We start from the raw sequence: 24763 nt of genomic DNA on the forward strand, positions 1-24763 counted from the left end.
TATCACAATATACTCTACTTCAGGCGAGCAAAATCTTGAGACTTCCTTAGATTTCGTGCACCAGCTGTTGTTTACAAATATGCACAGACCCCCGTCCGTCCTACCAGAGTGTGCTGTTCTATCTTGCCGGTGCAGGGTATATCCCGCTAGCTGAATATCCATGTCGTCATTCAGCCACTATTCCGTGAAACATAGCATATTACAGTTTTTGATGTCCCGTTGGTAGGATATTCATGATCGTACCTCGTCTAATTTATTGTCCAATGATTGCACGTTGGCAAGTAGTATTGACAGTAACGGCAGCTTTTGAGTCATTTAGCAGACGCTCTCATCCAGAGCGACTTACAGTAGTGAATGCATACATTTCATAAATGTTTTCTCCGTACTGGTACCCCGTGGGAATCGAACCCACAACCCTGGCGTTGCAAACACCATGCTCTACCAACTGAGCCACACGGGACAGTAGGGGGGAAGGTGTAAAGTTTTAAGTTCCTCGGCGTACATATCATAGACAAACTGAAATGGTCCACCCACACAGAAAGTGTGGTGAAGAAGGCGCAACAGCTCAGGAGGCTGAAGAAATTTGGCTTGTCACCTAAAACCCTGACAAACTGTTACAGATGCACAATCGAGAGCATCCTGTCGGGCCTGGTACGGCAACTGCAACACCCTCAACTGCAAGGCTCTCCAGAGGGTGGTGCGGTCTGCACAACGCATCACTGGGGGCAAACTATCTGCCCTCCAAGACACCTACAGCACCTGATGTCACAGGAAGGCCAAAAAGATCATCAAGGACAATAACCACCCGAGCCACTGCCTGTTCATCCTGCTACCATCCAGAAGGCGAGGTCAGTACAGGTGCATCAAAGCTGGGACCGAGAGACTGAAAAACAGCTTCTATCTCAAGGCCATCAGACTGCTAAACAGAAATCACTAACTCAGAGAGGCTGCTGCCTACATAGAGATTCAAATCACTGGCCACTTTAATAAATGGATCACGCGTCACTTTAAACAATGCCACTTTAATAATGTTAACATATCTTACATTACTCATCTCATATGTATATACTGTACCTTACAAGATCTATTGCACTTTGCCTATGCCGCTCGGCCATCGCTCATCCATATATTTATGTTGGTCATATTCTTATTCCATCCCTTTAGATTTGTGTGTATTAGGTAGTTGTTGGAGAATTGTTAGATTACTATAATGTGATTTGCTTTGATACACTAACCCCTCAACACAAACATACACTTTTTTGCACTGACTGTCCTGCACTGATTCTATGCACACACACACTGGACTCTACCCACACACACATAACACAAGCATACTGACGCCCCCCCCCCCTCACACACACACACACACTTCAACACTCACTGTTTCTTAGTCACTTTACCCCTACCTCTATGTACATGGCTACCTCAATTACCTCGTAGTCCTGCACATCAACTCGGTACTGGTACTCCCTGTATATAGCCATGTTATTTGTCCTTGTTATTGTTATTCACTGTGTATTTATTCCTTATGTCACTATTTCATCTTCAACTCTGCATTGTTGAAAAATGACCTGTAATTAAGTCTCCACCTGTTGTTTTACGAAGCATGTGATAAATACAATTTGATTTGTTATATTAGCAGAACGCTGCTTCTATGGTATTATCTAATGGGTTGTTTATTCTACATGGACTTGTTACTACATTTGAAAGATATCAAAACACTTTGTTTAGAATATCTACATAAATATGTACATATTCTTCTCATAATAATCTGTAGGCTACTGACCTATTCAAAGTTTCCTCTGCCATCTCACCATACATCTGCCTGTAGTTATTGAACTCTTGGTGGTGTGTCTTGGTGGTGGCAGGTAGCCTAGTGGTTAAGAGCGTTGTGCCAATAACCAAAACATCACTGGTTTGAATCCTGAGCCGACTAGGTGAAAAATCTTTTGATGTGCCCTTGAGCAAGGCACTTAACCCTAATTACTTCTGTAAGTCACTCTGGATAAGAGCGTCTGCTAAATGATTAAAATGTTTAAAAAAGCCAACTGCCTTTGGTAATGGCTGCCAGAATTTCTTGAGGAGCAAGCCAAAAAAGCAAGACCAAGGCAGCAGTCCAAACACTTTAAAGACCCACCCTATCCCCTCAGCCCTCAAATTAAGTGGACACTTCTGATGACGTATCATGACGTCTGACGAGTATACTCTTGCAGGGCAAGGGAGGAAGGAATGATTTTTAAATGGACCGCCTTTGCCCGGAAATTCGTCACTCGTTCATCTCGCTATGATTGTGTTTTTAGCCACCGGTAGCTTGTGGGTGCCTTATATGCGCTACAGACAATTATGATTATATATTTAATGTAAGTAGACATGCAATTATTAATATACGCCTACTGTATGATAGCTAGAAAATTAATTTGCTAAATAACATTAGCCTGCCTAGCTGGAACTTCTGAAGAAGGAAAATGTTTTATTTCTACAATTTCCAAAAGCTAACCAATCAAAAACATGACTTTTATGAGACGTGCATGTCCCGTCATGTGCATTAGTAACACAATTTCTAACTTATTACATTTGTTTTTACTTACACTTGTATGGTGACTCCATATATTGACGTTGAGGTTTACATTTTTGGCGGATTTTTCTTAGCGCATGTACAATCGTCGCAAATTGAATAATGGGGAGTTTCAGTACATAATTGTATACTCGCAAACTCAACTACAAACTTCCCTTGCTTAGCTAATCATTTGGACCGCCGTCCAAGATGGTAACAGGTGTTTCTTTTATGAGTTTGAACCACAGCCCAACTCAGCAGGTGCAGTTCTGATTTACCATGATGAAGAGGAACGTTATTTACTCTAATGGGTGGTGAGAAATAACAATCTGAAAGCCATGCCTCCAATAAGCCACACCTCCAATCTTCTGATAGGCTGCCAACAATATATTATTAGCACAAAAAGGTTCCTGTTAGAGCCCTTACACAGGGGTTTCTCAAGGAACCTTTTTGAACTGGAAAGTGCACTCAGATATACTGTGTACTCAGGTGTACTGGTTGATATGATATGCAGAATTACTTTAATGTTAATAAAATACATGTATTATTGATCGTGCTACAGTGTTCTACATACTTGTTTTTGTCTTTTGAGTTACAAAAGCACTGAGAGCTCCTTTAAATAAATGACAAATAAAAACAGTAAAATTGCAGACGTTTATCAAACAGAGAAAGTTATCAGTGAAACCCCATAGCCACAGGTCTGGGTGCTACAGATGAGCACTGAATGGGACCATGCCAAATGCCACCCAACTCCCTATACACTGTAAACCCCAATGTGCTGTCTCTACTCAACTTTTGAGGAAACCTGTTGTATTTAATATATCTGAGTACAGATACTTAAAGTGATTTTGTAGTCATTACCCAAACCGGTAAGAGTCACTATGACCCTGTATGGCAGGGATAGGCAACTCCAGTCATCGGGGCCTGGAGTGATGTCACGCTTTTTCCCCATCCCTAGCAAACACAGCTGATTAAACTATACTGAACAAAAATATAAACGCAACATAAAAAGTTTTGGTCCTATCTTTCATGAGCTTAAATAAAATATCCCAGAAATGTTCCACATGCAAAAAAGCTTATTTTGCAAAAAATGTGGCCACAAATTTGTTTACATCCCTGTTAGTGAGCATTTCTCCATTTCCAAGATAATCCATACACATGACAGGTGTGGCATATCAAGAAGCTGATTAAACAGGTAATCATTACACAGGTGCATCTTGTGCTTGGGAAAATAAAAGGCCACTCTAACATATGCAGGTTTGTCACACAACACAATGCCACAGATGTCTCAAGTTTGAGGGAGCGTGCAATTGGCATCCTGACTGCAGGAACGTCCACCCGAGCTGTTGCCAGAGAATTGAATGTTCATTGTTTTATGAGCTGAAATAAAAGATCCCAGAAATGTTCCATACACACAAAAGCTTATTTTGCAAAAAATTGGGCACAAATTTGTTTACATCCGTGTTTGTGAGCATTTCTCCTTTTCCAAGATAATCCATCCACCCGACAGGTGTGGCATATCAAAAAGCTGATTAAACAGCATAAAACTGCCACCAACTTTTTTGAGAATTTTGCAGTATGTCCAACTGGCCTCACAACCACAGACCACATGTAACCACATCAGCCCAGGACCTCCACATCCGGATTCTTCACCTGCAGGATCGTCTGAGACCAGCCACCTGGACAGCTGATGAAACTGAGGAATATTTCTGTCTGTAATAAAACCCTTTTGTGGGGAAAAAACTCATTTTGCCTGCCTCCCCCTAGATTAGGGCCTAATGACATTATTTCAATTGACTGATTTCCTTATATGAACTGTAACTCAGTAAAATTGTTGAAATTGTTGCATGTTGGGTTTATATTTTGTTCAGTATAATTGCATTCTAAACTGAAGATCATGATTAGTTGATTATTGGAGTCAAGTGTATTAGCTCGGGCAAAAGTGTGACACCAATCAGGCTCCCTAGGACTGGAGTTGCCCAAAAAAATGTATTTTGGTGTAGCACAAGTTCAATCACTCAATGGACATGCAAAAACACAGCTATTAAAAACATGTATTTTTATTTTTTAAATCTACCTGCAGTAGAACATGCTGGATAAAAAGTTAATTTAGCTGATGTGACTTTTTATTTAGTTTTGAGTCAGGACCACAAACATTTTAAGTAATAATTACTTTTCATTGACTGAGTTCAACTTTCTAAAAGCATTTGAGTTAAAAATGCCTTGGGGTTTACAATGTATAGTGAACTACTTTTGACCAAAACGTTATATGGAATTGGGTGCCATTTGAGACACTGCCAATATGTTTGATATGTTTATGACAATAGGTTGGCATATTGATTCATCACCTACTCCATATCATCATGACCAAACTCTCACCCTCCTCCCATCTTGTAATGTTCCAGTTAGATCCAACATGATCTCACAAACTTAAGTCAATTTCAAACGTTTGTTCAACTCCCGCAAACATCAAATTGTAGATCATATGACCACACCACTGTACAACGCACCCAAAATAAGTCACAGGCCCAAAAGCGCAATAGATTCAAGAGCACTGCTTTCCTTAGCTTAGTTTGTGCATGCATGTGGACTGAAGTAGTAAGGAATATAGCGTCTGTCTGTTGTGTCTGTTGGTCTATCTGTGTTGATGTGTCTTCACCTCATACAGACGAGATGGACACCAGGCTTGTTTTCATAAAAAATATCACTCAAAAAACAAACTGAAAAAAAAAACTTTATGATATAAACTGACAAAGAACTGAAACCTCACCACATTCAACACAAATCACGACCTGACTGATGGAAACAGGAAATGCCGGTACAATTTAATAAATTGGGACAGACAATGTTTGTTTGACATGGTGGGATAATTTTGTGTTTGTAAAATTAATTATGCAAGAAATAGTGGTGGAAACGCCTTTAAGCGCAAATATTGATATAATAACCATCATATCAAAGTAAACTTGGAGTCACGCGATGATATGTTGTGTGGTCCTCCCACTACGACTCAGGAAGGCATGCAGTTTATCAGGCTACAGATGAAATAAGTTTTGATGAACTTCACAGGGTGGTGAATGTGCAAGGTGATGAGCTTGATGCTCCTGTCCAATAAATATCGAGGGTCTTATTTTGGTGACCGATGATCGATACTTGGTTGCCGTTTGACAAATAAAAATCATGTTGCTCTTATCTATAATAATCTCATAATGTAGGTAGCCTATCTGCACTGGATCTGCAAGATGTTAGCTAGAGCGCACATATCAAGAACAGAGTGGACACATTTGCTATATAACGCAAACATTTTTGTCACAAATCCATCAGTAGAGTTAAAAATGCGATGGAAACCCATTTAACTTGTATTTTTATTCGGTACATGGGAATTTAACCTCAAAAGTAATTTTTATGTGCACTACGTCATCACGCACAGCCTTTTATCTGCAATAGATCAGTTTGATGGAAACACATCTCTGGTGGGAAAATGGGCATATTGTTTCATGCATATTTTAGAATATTTGCATGAAAAACTGTCACAAATTGGATGGAAACCTAGCTTATGCCATGTTTTCAGTTTTGCACAGAAATACAGACTTGGTTTATTGGCAATCCATGCTCTTACACGTTAACAGCACTATCCAATCAGGATGATCCAGTTAACAGCACTATCCAATCAGGATGATCCAGTTAACAGCACTATCCAATCAGGAATCAGGATGCTCTAACAGTTAACGTCACTTTCCATTCAAGAATATCCAATAAGGATGTTCTTTAACAGCGCTATCCAATCAAGGATGCTCATACAACAAACAGGTCTCCAATCAGGATGCTCTTACAGTTAACAGCACATTGAGCCAGCTGACGTTGCGGCAACGTCCACATTTAATCTAAGGACTTCTAGCAACAAATCAAAGAACCAACAGTGATGCTCACTCAAAAACAGTTGTCAACACTGCTACTGCATGCAGACAGGGCAGGGAAGGGGACGTTCTGTTTCAGAACACAAGCTGTGTTATTGCTAATGTATGAACTTTTATTTAGAAGTAGCTACAGAAACGCCTTGGCCGCCCGGAAGTATAGTTTTTTTCGATCAGTCCACTTTCCTCTGTGGCGTTGTTTAGCATCCCTTTTGATGTTACTGTTTTTTATTTTTTACCGGAGTGACGGAAGGAAGATTCTGGAAGTTATAAGCATCAGTTATCCACTCTAATATAAAACACACAGCAAACTGGACACTAATATGTCATCATGCATCCAACAATACTGGTGAGCATCGCTGAATCCCAACTGATACAAGGCAATTCCCCATCTCTATGAGAATAGCTGTCCTTCTCAAAATTCAAAGTCTTGTACATTTAAGAAGCTGTAATAAAGGCTCCTTTACTTTGCAATAGACAATGTGGTTTGGCAGTTTCTTTTGGAGAAATATATGGTCTAGGAAATGCCCTGTCTGTGACATGCATACACGTAGATGCAATCTACATCTGATCTGAAAGGCAATATAATTACAAAGCTTTCAGTAAACTCGGCCTGTAGAGTGGCCCGTCGCTAAGGCAACAGCTCTGATATAAGATGCATAAGAGGGAATGAAGGTTAGGTAAGGCAAACTAATGGTTAGGTTAGGTAACAGGCTGGCTTTTACTGGTTTTACTCTGGAATTGTGTGTTGCATATAGCACGGTAGAAGCTGTAATTAGTTGAATGATAGTTAAATGTAGTTAAACGTAATGCTCTCTGTTGCTTTTGTTGTCATCTTGGTTGTGGATTAGGGTGGGAGGGTCTGCTGTGAAAACATTGACTGTGCAGTACAGTACAATACATGACAGTACATCCGTGGCCTCGCTATTTAGAAGAGAACAGCCAGGTTACATCGAGCGATCTGTTAATGTAGTAACCCTGTAGTTAGCTAGTTAAACTTAAACAGTTAGTTAGAAGGAGAAGATTGGGACATGCAGATCCAGTCCACACCCGGTGGGACAGATCCATCCCATTCTCAGATCCAGTCAGACCAGGTGTGGAAGTCTTCCTGAGGCCCAGAGGTCCACACACAGACAAAAAGCTGTAGTGTTATAGTAATAACATACAGAAGAACCCTTCACTCAACTACTGTATCCACCCCTCCTCAGGGATGGAAATTCAGCTACAATGAGGTTAGTACTTTTCAGACTGGGCTAGTAGAAAATGTGTCAAAATAGCCCGCCAGCGAGTAAAATTTGCATGGTACGGATTTTGGATCCTTGTCTAGTAGAAATGGTTGTCTACCACCCAGCTGGGTAGTGGCCAAACTCCTTAAGTTCCATCTCCTCCTCACAGAGAGAAAGAGGACAGGATCCAGGGCTATATCTCTAGCAGTCTGCACTGTGGAACCACATTCTCTCTGAGGGGGACCTAGTGATAGTCCAGTAAAAGTGGAACCCACTTCCTCCCTCTCTCCCTCTCACCCATATTTCACTTTTAGTCACTTCCTATCTACTCCACTCTCTATCTCTATCTTCTCTCCTTGTCAAGGAGAGTTCCTTGGTCACCTTGGAGACAGTCTCGAAGTCACGCACTCGCCTTGGGATCAGCCACAGATGGCAGGTAAAGGATGGTGCTGTTGGTGGAGATGGTTGCTGCGGGGACTGTGCCGGGGTTCCGCATAGTGGCATAGGCGGTCACGGCGGGGGCGGGGCTCAGTTTGGTGTGGATGTTGCTATTGGCTGAACGGTTATACCGAATGGTCCGGGAACAATCCAGGTTCCGCCCCTCCAATAAATAGGTGAGCATCTGTCCTTTGCCCTTAACACTGACCTTACCGCGGCACACAAAGTCATAGTGACCCCTGATGATGCAGTGCACGTCTTCTGTCACCTGGGGGTGATGTAGGACACATGATAAACAACAACTGAATGCTCACCTGTATAGTGTGTGTGTGTGTGTGTGTGTGTGTGTGTGTGTGTGTGTGTGTGTGTGTGTGTGTGTGTGTGCGCGCGCGCGCGCGTGTTCGTTCGTCTGTGTCCGTGCGCGACTGCGTGAATACGTTCATGTGTGTGAGTATTTGGGGTAGTGAACCTGTATCTTGCCCGGTAGTCCGGTGGTGTCCATCCTGCTGGCCACGTTGACTGTGTTCCCCCAGATATCATACTGAGGCCTCCGCGCTCCGATGACTCCTGCTACCACTGGACCCACGTTAACACCTACACCACACATGCCAGAACAGATACACAACATGACCAAATGTATGTGGACACCTGCTTGTCGAACATCTCATTCCAAAATCATGGGCATTAATATGGAGTTGGTCCCCCCTTTGCTGCTTTAACAGACTCCCCTCTTCTGGGAAGGCTTTCCACTAGATGTTGGAACATTGCTGTGGGGACTTGCTTCCATTTAGCCACAAGAGCATCATTAGCAATCTCCCGACAAACAGTTCTTGTGCTGACGTTGCTTCCAGAGACAGTTTGGAACTCGGTTGTGAGAGCTGCAACCAAGGACAGCGGATTTCAGTTTTCCTGTATTAATGTCACTGGCCACTAGGAGTGCCGCCTCTGTGTGAGCATTTTCTTGTTTGCTTATGGCCCTATACAGCTTGTTGAGTGCGGTCTTAGTTCCAGCATCGGTTTGTGGTTGTAAATCGAGAGCTACAAAAAATATATATGATACACTCTTGGTAGATAGTGTGGTCTACAGCTTATCATGAGGTATTCTAACTCATGTGAGCAGAATCTCGAGACTTCCTTAATGTTAGAGATCACGCACCAGTTATTGTTAACAAAGAGACACACTCTTCTGACCTTCCCTAATGCAGCCGTTCTGTCCTGCCGATGTATAGAAAAAACAGCTAGATTTATATTTACCATGTTCTTGTTCAGCCATGACTCTGAGAAACATATTACAGTTCTTCAGATCACGTTGATAGGATAGTCTCGAACGGAGCTCATCCATTTTATTCTCCAGTGAATAGAAAGGAGGGTAAAGGTGATTTATCCACTCTCCGACGTAGTCTCGTCAGGTATTCCGCACTTCGGCCTCTATAGCGACATCTCCTCCTTCTTCGAGTGTCTGGGATGTGGTTTATTCCGCATCCCAGTATCTCAATATGTCTTTCATCTCCGACTCATTGAGTTAGTGATAGATGTTCTGATGTCCAGAAGTTATTTTCGGTCACAGGAAATTATGGCGGAAATATTATGTACAAAAAAAGTTAAGATCAGTGCCAAAAAATACACCAAATAGCACAATTGGACAGGAGCCCGTAAAACGGCCTGCCATTCCCTCTGGCTCCATTATATTATCAGAACTGTGTGGTCCTGTGTGTGTGTGTCAGTGTGCGTGCATGTGTAGCGTGCGTGTGTTTTCACTCACCGACTCTCAAGACAAAGTCATTGTAAGACTGATAGTTGATGGCATCCAGTACATCAAACATCTCAATAGCAAAATCTGCCACTGTGCATAAGTGTGAGGAGGTGGACTTCTTAGCCTCGGAATCACAAGACAAAAAGAGAGAAATAAGTCAAAAATTAGTTAACACAGAAGTTATTTAATGCAGCTGATGCAGTCAACACCATAAGGATTTAAAAGTCATGCTGGCTCACGAACTGTGAGGTTCGCGTAAAGCTTGCACATCCTGTAAGTTTTAAAATGGCTGTTTTGTTTGAGCACCTTAGAGGGTTTAACGTGAAGCCAGAAGTTTGTTTTATAAAAGGCAGATATGCTGACACCACAGTAACAGTTAACTCTCGCTCATTTGCTCTCTCGCTCTCTTCACGTTCTCTCTCTCTCTGCTCTCATGGAGAATTTTGAGAGTGGAAATGTGACAGCATGCAAATAAAAAGGTATCTGAAGACCCTTAGAATTGGGACTCATAAAGTAGTCTATATTGAGGTAACAATACATTTTTAGACATGCACATACAGTGAGGTCCATAATTAATGGGACCCTTGATAATGATGAGCAAAAAAGACTAAGTAAATAATACAAATTCTGAGCTATATTGTATGCAAAAAAAAAATGTGAAGATTATATTATTTTATACTTATATACTATACTAATTGCTCAGAGAAAGAGATTTTGTTTAACAAGTAATAAAAAAAATCTCAAAAAGATTTAGAGCGTTAGACCAGTAACTGAAAGGTCGCTGGTTTGAATCCCTGAACCAGCAAGGTGGATTAAAAAAGACTGCTGTTCTGCCCTTAAGCAAGGCAGTTTACCCCAAACAACAACTGCTCCCCAGGTGCTGATGCCATGGATGTTGATTAAGTCAGTCCCCTGCCTCTCTCTGATTCGGAGAGGTTGGATTAAATGAGGAAGACACATTTTGGTTGAATGAATTCAACTTATTAGTTATACACGTTTCCCTAGTCAGTTGCACAACTGAATGTATGCAACCGAAATGTGTCTTTTGCATTTAATGCAAGCCCTCTAAATCAGAGACGTGTGGGGGGGCTGCCTTAAAACCTGTTGGGGCTCGGGGGCAGTATTGAGAAATTTTGAAAAAAATATGTGCCCATTTTTAACTGCCTCCTACACCAACTCAGAAGCTAGGATATGCATATTATTAACACATTCGGATAGAAAACACTCTGAATTTTCTAAAACAGTTTGAATGGTGTCTGTAAGTATAACAAAACTCATATTGCAGGCAAAAACCTGTGAAAAATAGATTTTAAAAAAATGTGAATTTTGTGACTGTAGTATTTAGTGTCATTGTTTTATAGATACCATACTGAAAAAGGATTCATTTCGCAACACCTACGGCTTCCACTAGATGTCAACGATCTTTATAAAGTTGTTTGAAGCGTCTATGATAAACAGAGAGCAAATTAGAATGCAAGGAAGTTGACATGTCGTCACTTCATTCTTTTGCGCCTGCGCATAAATCTGAGAAGCGTGAGTTTGTCATTATTGTTTATCTAGACATAGGATAGGTTGTGTGAAAATATTACTGATGTTTAATGTTAAAAATGGACCAAAAGATTAATGCTAAACAACGTTTGACATGTTTGAACGAACGTAAATAGATTATTTACTAGGTTTTTTTAGCTTTTCGGCGTGATTTTACACCCCCACCACCACGTTTTGTGGGAGCATAATGAACGCTAACTACTTGGTGTTATTTGGACATAAATTATGAACTTTGTCAAAAGAAACCACATTTGTTCCGGACCTGGGATTCCTGGCAGTGCCTTCTGATGGAGATAATCAAAGGTAAGGGGATATTTACAATGTTATTATCGATATTAGATGATGCTAACTGTATAGCATAGCTTATTGTTCTTAGCATAGCACCCCGTTTATTGCAAAATGTGATTTCCCAGTAAAGTTATTTTGAGATCTGGCCATTCGGTAGCAATTACGAGATGATAATATATTATTCTTTGAATGACAATATTATAATTTACCAATGTTTTCGAATAGTAATTTTGTTATGTTCACCGGAAGCATTTCAGAGAAGAAAAAATCTGAATTTCACGCTACTGTAAAATGCTGTTTTTGGATATAAATATGAACTTGATGGAACAAAAAATGCATGTATTGTATAACATAATGTCCTAGGAGTGTCATCTGATGGAGATTGACAAAGGTTAGTGCATAATTCTAGCTGGTTTCTGCTTTTGGTGACGCCTGACCTTGAATTGAAAATGGATGTTTGTACTTTTGTGGCTATGTACTGTCCTAACATAATCTAACTTTATGCTTTTGCCGTAAAGCCTCTTTGAAAATCGAACAATGTGGTTAGATTAAGGAGATGTTTATCTTTTAAATTGTGTAAAATAGTTGATTGTTTGAGAAATTGAAATTATTAGATTTTTGATGTTTTGAATTTCCAGCCTTGTTAGCAATCCCGACTCGGGGTTCATTGCTAACCTGTAGCCCCAACAGGTTAATCGACTTCCACGTCATCGGCACCCGGGGAGCAGTTGTTGGGGGTTAACTGCCTTGCTCAAGGGCAGAACGGCAGATCTTTCCACCTTGCTGTCTCAGTTATTCAAACCACCGACTTTTCGGTTACTGGCCCAACACTCTTAATCACTAGGCTACTTGCTAGGCTATCAAGGTTGCCAATATTTATGGACCCCACTGTATGTAAACACGCACGCACACTCACATGCTTGTGCAAACACACACGTTATGCCATGCTGTAGTTTAGTGCACCTTGGAGCCAGTTGTAGGTACTAGGCCTACTGCAGCCATGTATGTGCTGCCGATGGTTTTGATCTTCTCAATGTCTCTGTAGCACTCTTTATCCATCAGCTACAGACAGACAGACAGAGAGAGAGAGAAAATTAGATATACAGCACCAGTGAAAGGTTTGGACACACTGACTCATTCAATGGTTTTTCTTTATTTATACTATTTTCTACATTGTAGAATAATAGTGAAGACATCAAAACTATGAAATAACACATACGGAATCATGTAGTAACCAAAAAAGTCTTAAACAAATCAAAATATATTTTATATTTGAGATTCTTCAAAGTAGCCACCCTTTGCCTTGATGACAGCTTTGCACACTCTTGGCATTCTCTCAACCAGCTTCATGAGGTAGTCACCTGGAACGCATTTCAATTAACAGGTGTGCCTTGTTAAAAGTACATTTCTGTAATTTCTTTCCTTCTTGATGCGTTTGAGCCAATCAGGTGTGGTGTGACAAGGTATACAGAAGATAGACCTATTTGGTAAAATACTAAGTCCATATTATGGCAAGAACAGCTCAAATAAGCAAAGAGAAATGACAGTCCATCATTACTTTAAGACATGAAGGTCAGTCAGTATGGAAAATGTAAAGACCTTTGAAAGTTTCTTCAAATGACGTTGCAAAAACCATCAAGCGCTATGATGAAACTAGCTCTCAAGAGGATCTCTACAGGAATGGAAGACTATAGTTACCTCTGCTGCAGAGGATAAATTCATTAGAGTAACCAGCCTCAGAAATTGCAGCCCAAATAAATGCTTCAGAGAGTTCAAGTAACAGACATCTCAACATCATCTGTTCTGAGGAGGCTGCATGAATCAGGCCTTCATGGTCGAATTACTGCATAGAAACCACAACTAAAGTACACCAATAAGAACAAGAGACTTGTTTGGGCAAAGAAACACGAGCAATGTACATTAGACCGGTGGAAATCTGTCCTTTGGCCTGATTGAGATGTTTGGTTCCAACCGCCGTGTCTTTTTGAGACGCAGAATAGGTGAACGGATGATCTCCACATGTGGGGTTCCAACCGTGAAGTATGGAGGAGAAGGTTTGATGGTGTGGGGGTGTTTTGCCGGTGACACTGACTGTGATTTATTTAGAATTGAATGCACACTTAACCAGCATGGCTACCACAGCATTCTGCAGCGATACGCCATCCCATCTGGTTTGCGCTTAGTGTGACTATCATTTGTTTTTCAACAGGACAATGACCCAACACACCTCCAGGCTATGTAAGGGCTATTTGACCAAGAAGAAGAGTGATGGAGTGCTGCATCAGATAACCGGGCCTCCACAATCACCTGACCTTAACCGAATTGTGATGGTTTGGGATGAGTTGGACCGCAGAGTGAAGGAAAAGCAGCCAACAAGTGCTCATCATATGTAGGAACTCCTTCAAGACTGTTGGAAAAGCATTCCAGGTGAAGCTGGTTGAGAGAATACCAAGAGTGTGCAAAGCTGTCTTCAAGGCAAAGGGCGGCTACGTTGAAGAAAATATATTTTGATTTGTTTAACACTTTTTTAGTTACTACATGATTCCATATGTGCTGTTTTATAGTTTTGATGGCTTCACTATTACTATTATGTAGCAAACAGTAAAAATAAAGAAAAACCCTTGAATGAGTTGGACCGCAAAGTGAAGGAAAAACAGCCAACAATTACTCAGCATATGTGGGAACTCCTTCAAGATTGTTGGAAAAGCATTCCAGGTGAAGCTAGGTTGAGATTAACTTTAGGATCACACCACCACTCTGATCTCTGACCAGCTAACACTGTCAGTACACATGGAACAGTAAAAGGTGAACTTTGATGAGGTGTTGGGCCACTGATTGCATCCCATTTGGCACCATATTCCCAATATAATATATTACTTTTGACCAGCACCCATAGGACTTTGGTCAAAAGTAATGAACTACAAAGGAAATAAGATGCCATAGACTTGGTCAAAGGTAGTGGACTATATAGGGAAAAGGCTACAATTTGGACAGTGGTCAACAGTAGTGCACTAGAAAATAGGGTGCCATTTGGGACACACCTCATCGAAGTCTGCAATGATCTTGTTGAGAAGCCTGAGACACTCCACTCCCATGTTGTTGCCGTCCAGCTCGATGTAGAAGTCGTTGAAGTTAGCAATGGAAGCAAACAGCACTCCTACCTGACAATACGACTGATAGTACAGGTCCTGAAACAAATTCAGACAGGGAACCTAAGATGAAAGGAATATTACACAAGTATTAACAGGTATTAACAAGTCCCTGGGACAGTTGTGCCCTCAAAGCTCATCACTAAGTTAAGGACCCTGGGACTAAACACCTCCCTCTGCAACTGGATTCTGGACTTCCTGACAGGCCGCCCCCAGGTGGTAAGGGTACGTAAAACATCTGCCACGCTGATCCTCAACACAGGGCCCCTCAGGAGTGCGTGCTCGGTCCCCTCCTGTACTCCCTGTTCACCCATGACTGCATGGCCAAGCACGACTCCAACACCATCATTAAGTTTGCCGATGACACAACAGTGGTAGGCCTGATCACCGACAAAAGATGAGACAGCCTATAAGTAGGAGGTCAGAGACCTGGCAGTGTGATGTTAGGATAACAACCTCTCCCTCAATGTGATCAAGACAAAGGAGATGATTGTGGACTACAGAAAAGGGAGGACCGAGCACGCCCCCATTCTCATCGACAGGGCTGTAGTGGAGCAGGTTGAGAGCTTCAAGTTTCTTGGTGTCCACATCACCAACAAACTATCATGGTCCAAACACACCAAGACAGTCGTGAAGAGGGCACGACAATGCCTATTCCCCTTCAGGACTGAAAAGATTTGGCATGGGTCCTCAGATCCTCAAAAAGTTCTACAGCTGCACCACCGAGAGCATCCTGACTGGTTGCATCACCACCTGGTATGGCAACTGCTCGGCCTCCGACCGCAAGGTACTACAGAGGGTAGTGCGTACAGCCACCCTAGTCAGACTCTTCTCTCTGCTACCGCATGGCAATCGGTACCGGAGCGCTAAGTTTAGGTCCAAATGGCTTCTTAACAGTTTCTACCCCCAAGCCATAAGACTCCTGAACAGCTAATCAAATGACTACCCAGACTATTTGCATTGTCCCCACCCCCCATTTTTACGCTGGTGCTACTCTCTGTTTATTATCCATGCATAGTCACTTTACCTCTACCTACAGTGCATGTACATATTACCTCAATTACCTCGACTAACCGGTGCCTCCGCACATTGACTCTGTACCGGTACCCCCTGTATATACCCTCGCTATTGTTATTTTATTGTTGCACCTTAATTATTTGTTATTTTTCAATTTTTTATTTATTACTTCAGTTTATTTTAGTAAATACTTTAATACTGTTTTTCTTAAATCTGCATTGTTGGTTAAGGGCTTGTAAGTAAGCATTTCACTGTAAGGTCTACTACACATCTACTACAAATTCTATTTGGCCCATGTGACAAATAGAATTTGATTTGATTTGTTACAAAGGGTTGAGGAGGAAGTTCTGGATTTTACAACTTCATGTTAGATGGTTCATCACCCTGAAAAGAACAGTTATTACAGATTTAACGGTACCTGTCCTAGATCAGTGGGGTTCAGTTATTACATAGGGTTAACAGTACTGGTCCTAGAACAGAGGCAGAGGTAGACAGGGAACTAGGAGTTAAATAGGGCTAATACACATGTCATGGGACAGTTACAGAGGGTTAACAGTACATGTTCAAGAATAGAGGTAGACAATGAACTAGTAGTTAGATAGGGCTAATACACAGGTCTAGGAACAGTTGATACAGGGCACAGTTTCCTTGAGCAGAGAGGCAGAGAGTGTATGTAAGTTAGATACGGCTAACATACTGGTCCTGGGACAGTTGTTTAAGGCTACCAGTACATATTCTAGGACATTGGACTGATGTGGCCTTCTTGTGCATTTCTCTGCACTGTGTACCTTATATTTGCAACAATGTATCATCTACAGCACCCTGCCATATTAGTACAGTGCACTGATGGACATAGGGATACATGGGATCCTACAACATTCCAGGGTCTTAGGGTCATCACTGTTTCCGGAAAGACACTTCCTGGTTCCACTGTTTACAAAACAATCCTGTTCTTGTAACAGGAATACACATTTCCTGGTTGGGAAGTCTCCAGGATGTTTGATTTCATAATTTCCTGTTCCTGAGAAGAGGGGGGGCAGACATCAGTAAGATGGATATTGATCAATCAATGGACACAGCAACAGAGAACAACCAAACATCAACCACACCCGCAACCACTGTACGACCTTGGAGGTCAAAGAAGCAATTCTTAACACCCTGTTCAAAACATGACCACGTCATGATGCGGTCCGATCACAATACAACCCAAACACGACCTCAAAACAATCCAACTACACCAGCTACTCTAGTGCACCGCTACACAAACATGAGATGACCCAGTCCTGCTGGTGGACCCATTCGGGAACAGGGGAGAGGGGGGACGGGGTGAGACTCACCATGTTGCGGGGGTTGGACATAAGGAAGTGCTGGGCTACGTGTGCAGGTAGGAGATTGAACAGGATCCTCTTGTTGTCCAGCTTGACTTTCTCCATGTCGCCTTTCTCCTCCTCTGCCTGCACAAAATACACAGAGTGAAAACTAAGATAGCCCCACATCTCTATTGCTCTGATGCAATGTATTAGTTTGCATACCAAATAGCACCCTATTTCCTAAATAGTGCACTACTTTTGACCAGAACCCCTAACTGACCAGGACCCCCTATAGGGTTCTGGGAAAAAAAATAGTGCACTACATAGGGAATAGGGTGCCATTTGGAACTGCGAGCTTCCTTCATCAGGGTTTCTGCTAAGAATAAACCAATAAATAACCAACACATCTGGATACAGACAGAATAACAGAGTGATAGTCCTTTAAGTTTGTACAGATTTCCATAAATGGGGCTTCGTTTTCACTTGGAGCTCTGAGAGGACTTTTCAATTATTCTATTTCAGCTGTAATAGCTTTTCCTCATCACTAGAGGGGGGTAATGACTCACACACAATAAGTTAGAGGACAAACTAAAAGCAATGGAGGAACTTAAAGAAAGATCAAGTGTAGTCTATTATAAAAATAAAGTGAACTGGATGGAATATGTCTTCAACATAGAAATTATACTAAAAATATTTTACTGAAACTTGTTACAAATCACAGTCACCTACAATTCACCAAACCATATTTTGAAAGAGGTAGCAAAGTACATTAAGCATATGTTTTTGTTTCAGTCTCCTCCATCTCCACTAACCAAAGATAATTGTATGGATTTTTTTTCTGTTAATAATGTAAAATGAACAGCTGTACAGAAAGAGTCATGTGAAGGCCAAATTACTGAGGAGAAACTTCTTGATGCAATTAAAGCCCTTAAGTTTGTGAAAACTCCAGGGATGGCTAGCATACCAGTTGAGGTATAGCAAACCTTTTTTGATGTACTTAGAGGACCTTTATTAGTATGTTTTAACCAGTCCTATAAATCCTCTTAAGGATCCACCCCTTTTTTAAATTTTCGCCTAAAATGACATACCCAAATCTAACTGCATGTAGCTCAGGACCTGAAGCAAGGATATGCATATTCTTGATACCATTTGAAAGGAAACGATTTGAAGTTTGTGGAAATGTTAAATTAATGTAGGAGCATATAACACATTAGATCTAGTAAAAGATAATACAAAGAAAAAAAACATGTTTTTTTTGGGGGGGGGGGCATCATCTTTGAAATGCAAGAGAAAGGCCAAAACGTATTATGCCAGCCCAGGCACAATTTAGATTTTGGCCACTAGATGGGAGCAGTGTATGTGCAACGCTTTAGACTGATCCAACAAACCATTGCATTTCTGTTCAAAATGTTGTATCAAGACTGTCCAAATGTGCCTAATTGGTTTATTAATACACTTTGAAGTTCATAACTGTGCACTCTCCTCAAACAATAGCATGGTATTCGTTCACTGTAATAGCTACTCTAAATTGGACAGTCCAGTTAGATTAACAAGAATGTAAGCTTTCTGCCAATATCAGATATGTCTATGTCCTGGGAAATGTTCTTGTTACTTACAACCTCATGCTAATCACAGCCTACGTTAGCTCAACCGTTCCATAGGAGACCCACCGATCCTGTAGAGGTCCTATAAAAAGGCTAGATTATCAGATACTCAACAAGAAGGTCTGATTTCATTACTACTGAAACAGGCCGGACCCAAGAGGTAAATATAAAGATCCAGTCCATTTAAAACATTTGAGGCCCCTTACACTTCAGTGTTGTGATGCAAAATGCATAGTGCATAGAATTAAAAAAGGTATTGTTGGATATTATTCATCCTAATCAGCCATGTTTCTTACATGGACGATACATTGGAGATAATATAAGACAAGTACTGGAAACAATAGAACACTATGAAAAATCTGGGAAACCAGGCCTGGTATTCATAGCTGACTTTGAAAAGGCTTTTGATAAAGTATGACAAACTTCTATATAAATGCAAGGAATATTTCCATTTTGGAGAATCACTTAGGTGTAAAATAACCCTAGGTGTAAAATATTCAATAATGGCTACTTCTCAGAAAGTATTACAGTTTTTCCCAATTGTTTACACACTAAAATTGGAACTTGAAACGCAATCACCGAAACCTGAAACTCATGTACCAAATCCCTAAACCAAGTCTGCAAAATTTCAAGCACAATTCCGGCTTTACACTCAGTTTTCAATTCTATATCACACTTTTTGCAAAACACTACACACAGTTCTCTACATTAGGCACAACATTCAAAATTAAAATCTCTGTAGTCCCTTTGGAAAGCAACGCCAATCACAATGCCAAGCTCTACACACCAATTGGCAACACCCACTCCTCACAGGTGTAAACACTAGTTGCTGAATTGTTCACTTAGAAATCCGAGCTTTAGCACTATAAAAGGCCACAGATGAGCTCTCCTGTTTTGGAGAAAAATGGAAGCAAGAGCTAGAGGTGAAGGAGTGAGAGTAATAGGAGGAAGAGGAGGACGAGGAAGGACAGTTGTCTCAGATGAGATCAGGGCCACATTGGTTGACCATGTGCTCAACCATGGATTGAGTATGAGGGAGGCTGGGCAGAGAGTTCAGCCCAACCTGAGCCGCTACACGGTTGCATCCATCATCCGTACATTCAGAAATGACAACTGGTAAGTTACCTACCATCTACACTATGCTCTTTATGTATGTATAATGTAGTATACTGCAGTCCGACATATCAGTAGGCCTATGTTACTCAGTGATTGTTGGCCAATGTTACAGTAATGTAATTTCATATTGAAAGAAAATAGATTATTTTAGCTTAGTGTAATCAATCATATATTTGTGGATCTTCTGCAGAACTGAGACACCGGCTGGTCACACCAGAACAGGATACTGCTATTGTGAACACGGTGGTGGCAAACAATACCATTAGACAACGAGAAATCCAGAACCACATAATTGCAGACAACCCAATATTCAATAACATTCACCAGCTGGGCATGTCTACATTGGATCGTGTATTACAGTGCAACCAAATCCGGATGAAACAGGTTTACAGGGTGCCATTTGAGCGAAACTCAGAGAGGGTTAAAGAACAGCGCTATGAATATGTGCAAGTAAATACTATACTGTGAATTTACTATCATATCAGCACTGTATAGACACATTACAGTACTGTAATCCAGTGTATTGTGCCTCACCATATTGACTGCTCTAGGTCTATGTCACATATTGTCTTGTTGTCTGTTTCAGAGAGTCTTGGAGCTGGATGCCGCTGCAATTCAGCACGTTTATATTTACATTGATGAGGCTGGCTTCAACCTAGCCAAAATATGGGGACGGAACATTATTGGCCACCATGCCATTGTGAATGTCCATGGACAGCGTGAAGGGAATATCACTATGTGCACAGCCGTTAGCGAGCAAGGCGTCCTCCATCACCATGCCAACCTTGGTCCCTACAACACCGCCCTTTTCATCACATTCCTGGACACACATGGCATCCTCATTCCAGCCAAGCAGAGGGGTGGACCAGAGCAGCCCAGGTATGTTGTCATCTGGGACAACGTGAGTTTCCACCAGGATTCTATGTTCCGCAACTGGTTCAACAACCACCCACAATTTATTGTTCTATACCTCCCACCATATTCCCCATTCCTAAACCCAATTGAAGAGTTTTTTTTCCGGAATGGCGATGGAAGGTGTATGACCACCATCCCCTCGCACGCATGCCTCTTCTCCAGGCAATGGAAGATGCATGTTGTGAAGTTGATGTGGGGGCTTTCGGCGGCTGGATCCGTCACTCCAGAAGATTCTGCTGTTTAGCCAGGGAGAACATCGCCAGACGAAAATATGAGGCAGGATGCAGCCTAATGTCTTTTTTCTTACATTTTGTATGTGTTTTTTGCATTTTGTGTTTACAGTTTTGAAAGAATGAGACACTTTCATATTTGTTTTTTGTACAGAAAACACTTTATCTTACTGTTTGTTTTTCCTGATTTTCTCCTGTTGGGTATGGAAAGTGTTACATACAAAACACAAGTGTTCAAAAATACTGCATTTTGTGTGTTTATTTATGTATATTTGAGTAGGTATACATTACTGTAACAATCTTTTACAACCGGCTACAGCAGGTGTGCCCAACCTTCTTTGACGTGAGATCTACTTTTTCATTTGCCAGCATGATGAGATCTACCAGTCTCTAAATCTAAACTAACCAACACAATGTATGAAACGCAACAAACCACTGAGTATGGACCTGCCGCTATGACATCCAAATATGTGGACCAATAACATGTTTTCCACAAATAAGTGCAACTAATTTCATTTCCTACCTTAGTGTGACTTTTTGCATTGGGTGGAGGCAAGTAGTTTTTCCATAGTCAGGGCTGTAGCAGCTTGTTGCAAGTCTCATGCAGGCCACAAGGTGGTCATCAGTCATAGTAGATCTATACTTGGACTTTATTATCTTCATATGAGAAAGTGCAGACTCACAGACGTTGGTTGATCCAAAAAGGGCTGATAAGTTGAGAGCACATTTTCTTATGTTGGGATACTTCTCCTCTAGCAGTAGCTCCCAGAACACTTCCTTCATCTCAGTGGTTGCCTTGGATTTCAGCTGAATGTCATTTTGAAGGGTGAGAATTTCATTTTCTGCTATAGTTGTGTTCAACTGAAAAAGTGATCCCATTTTGGAGGCAATGACTTCCACATTTATGTCTGTGCCAAACGGAAAGCACATATAAGTGGCAATAGGCTCAAGTGATGCAAAGTCAGTGAAACGACTGTCAAACTCAGATAAGATGCTCTGGACTTGCTCCACGTAACGTGCACTGTCAAGCTGTGCTGTATCCTTGCCCTGGCGTTCATGTTCTGAATGCATGTGTTGAAAGAAGTGCAGGTCCTTACGTTGCAGCTTTCTTGTGAGCAGTTGTAGTTTGCATTTAAAAGTGTTCACAGAGCTGATCATGTCGATTACGTTTGCCTTTTCCTTGCAGCTCTACATTCAATTCATTAAGCATGTGATAAGGGAATGTATATGTTTAAAGTAATGATAAGAGAATCTGAATGACATTAATTGTAATGACTAAAGTATTTCACCCTAATAGTTACAGACGCTTAGACAATGTGTTTAGACATAATACTAGAATATTGTGAGACAGTGGGAACATTGTGTTTGTGTGTGATAAAGAGGAACGTACAACAGACATGTTTTGGTACTGTGTGACCAAGGACAGGAGATAAAGTTCCTCCACCCAGGGAGGAACAGATGCGCTTGTAGACTTGTAGGCGCTTGTAGGAGTTATATAAAAGGCTGTGCGCATTATATGATTTTTAGAACATTCTCTGAATAAACCTTACGGACCTTTTGCAGAAGCTGAGTCTTTGCCTAATTATTATTAAACCCAGGGTCTTACAAACCTCGGGGATTGGACAAAGCTTAAATAATTGTTAGTTATCATCATTGGGATTGAAAATTCTCATGACAGCATGTAAATTAGATCAGTGAGAAAAGCTAATCCAGGAGCCACTGTGTGTCCTCTAGCTGTGCATAGTCTGCATGTTTGGAGACCTTGAGAAACTCCTCGATTTCAGGCAACAACTCACTGAATCTCTCTAAAAAGTTCCCTCGGCTCAGCCACCGCACATCTGTGTGCAGCAGCAGGTCTGTGTGCTCCGCTTCAGTCTCTTCTGATTGAGCGTGAAATAACCTCCGCTGTAGGCTTCTTGCGCGAATAGAACACACAATCTTCATCGCAACATCCATCACCTCTTTCATGTTTAACATCTCCCTGCACAAAGCTTGCTGATGAATTACGCAGTGATAACTAAGAAAGTCCGGGAAAGAATCATCTTGTTTGCACAATACAATGAACCCACTAACGCGGCCTACCATAGCGGGTGCACCATCGGTAGTAATGGAGACAAGCTTACAAAAGGGCAGTTGGAATTACTTAGCAAACTCCATAAAAGCTTGAAAAATATCTTCGCCCCTTGTATGTCATTTCAGTGGCAAAATGGTGAGTAGTTCGTCCTTTGTACTCATGTTGTCAAATACCATTCTGATGAAAGTGCATAACTATGCCACATCTACCATATCTGTGGACTCGTCAAACTGGAGGGAATAACACTCGCAGTTGTCGATATCCTTCTTCAGTTGATCCTTGAGGTTCTCCGCTATTCCCTCACATCTTCTTGTCACCGTATTTCTGGACAACTGAATGTCATTGATGGCAGCCATAATTTCAGTCTTATTCTTAAAATCTCCAAACAGCAAGTCGGCAGCCTCAATAAATGCTTCCTTGATCCAACTCCCCATCTTTTTATGCTTAGCAAGAACGTGACTCACACGATAAGATGCTATGGTTGCCGCCACCCCTTTGGTCACAGGCCTTGTGAAAATTGCGCTGCAAGTAGATTTTTTAATTCTTGTACCTTTCTTCTTCGTAATTCAGTCTTTGCTGGAAAATCTATTTTCTGGGTTTTGTGTGTGGTTTTAAAATGTTGTTCTTTTACCTTCCTTTGGGATAGCGATGCTATTATGGCAGATGAGGCAAACACATTTTGAGTTTGACATGACAAAAATAGAATCCACCTCCCATTCCTTGTGGAAATGATACGTTTTCTGTTTTTTTGTATCCTTTCCTTCACTCATTATTGCTGCTGTTGACCACACAACTTAAGAACGAATATGGCTACAAAGTTAGCTAGCTAGCTACCTGCCTGGCATCACCGTGACCTCGACCTGGAGTTGGCGGGTGGCATCTGACCGCACTAACTAGGCATACGTCAATAAGTGGGCAGGGAATGGTCATATTTTATGTAAATCACATGACTTTTCAGACATTGCTGTGAATGGAGGACTGTCGATTATAGGCATTGATTTGTGTGGCTGAATTTTAGTGGATGTATAATTATATATATATATATATTAAATAAATAAAAATCTCACGATCGACTGGCAAGCACTCCGCGATCAACCAGTAGATCGTGATTGTTGTTGGTTGGTAGACAGATCTATTCATATGACGCGTGTCATTTTGATGCAAAAAAAAAACATTTGGAAGAGATAAAACAGTTTTGACAGTTGTACAGTTTAGCATTTTGTGTTTGCGGTTTTGTGTTTAGAATTTTGGGAAAATGGCCCAAAGATTCAGCAAACGTGTCTAAACGATTGTGGAAAAATGTAAACTGTCAAGAGGAGTAAATTAAAGTTGTCCACAATCGGCATATCTATTTATTATGGCCATCGGAATAAAATCAGATCCAACAATAATATCAAGGGGCTAGAAATCCAGGGCATTGTACTCTGATGATTCATGTTTTCTTTTAAATCCACAATTTGGATCCCTCCACATCCTCGTAGAGGATTTAGATAATTTTGTTGTAATCCATAGAGGTTAGAAAAAGTATGATAAGTGTAATATATTACATATTGGATCACAAAAAAAACTTTTACATTACCACTTGGTTTACCAACAAAATGGTCTGACAGTGATGTGGACATACTCATAT

At 41.1% G+C, this 24763-nt stretch overlaps 1 protein-coding gene across 1 annotated transcript in view; it reads right to left on the reverse strand.

The window, feature by feature from the left end:
- Window positions 1–5275: 5275 nt before the first annotated feature.
- The window catches only part of LOC106584068 (adenylate cyclase type 1), an 80153-nt gene continuing 60665 nt past the window's right edge, over window positions 5276–24763 (reverse strand). Inside the window, exons 15-20 of the mRNA XM_045706355.1 lie at window positions 17222–17338; window positions 14760–14906; window positions 12682–12780; window positions 9892–10006; window positions 8599–8723; window positions 5276–8397 (exon numbers count right to left, since the gene is read on the reverse strand). Coding sequence (XP_045562311.1) covers window positions 8092–8397; window positions 8599–8723; window positions 9892–10006; window positions 12682–12780; window positions 14760–14906; window positions 17222–17338 — 909 coding nt within the window. The 3' untranslated portion in view covers window positions 5276–8091. The remainder of the gene's footprint in view (window positions 8398–8598; window positions 8724–9891; window positions 10007–12681; window positions 12781–14759; window positions 14907–17221; window positions 17339–24763) is intronic.

Source organism: Salmo salar, chromosome ssa23, assembly GCF_905237065.1.
Source record: "Salmo salar chromosome ssa23, Ssal_v3.1, whole genome shotgun sequence".
Lineage (NCBI taxonomy): Eukaryota > Metazoa > Chordata > Actinopteri > Salmoniformes > Salmonidae > Salmo > Salmo salar.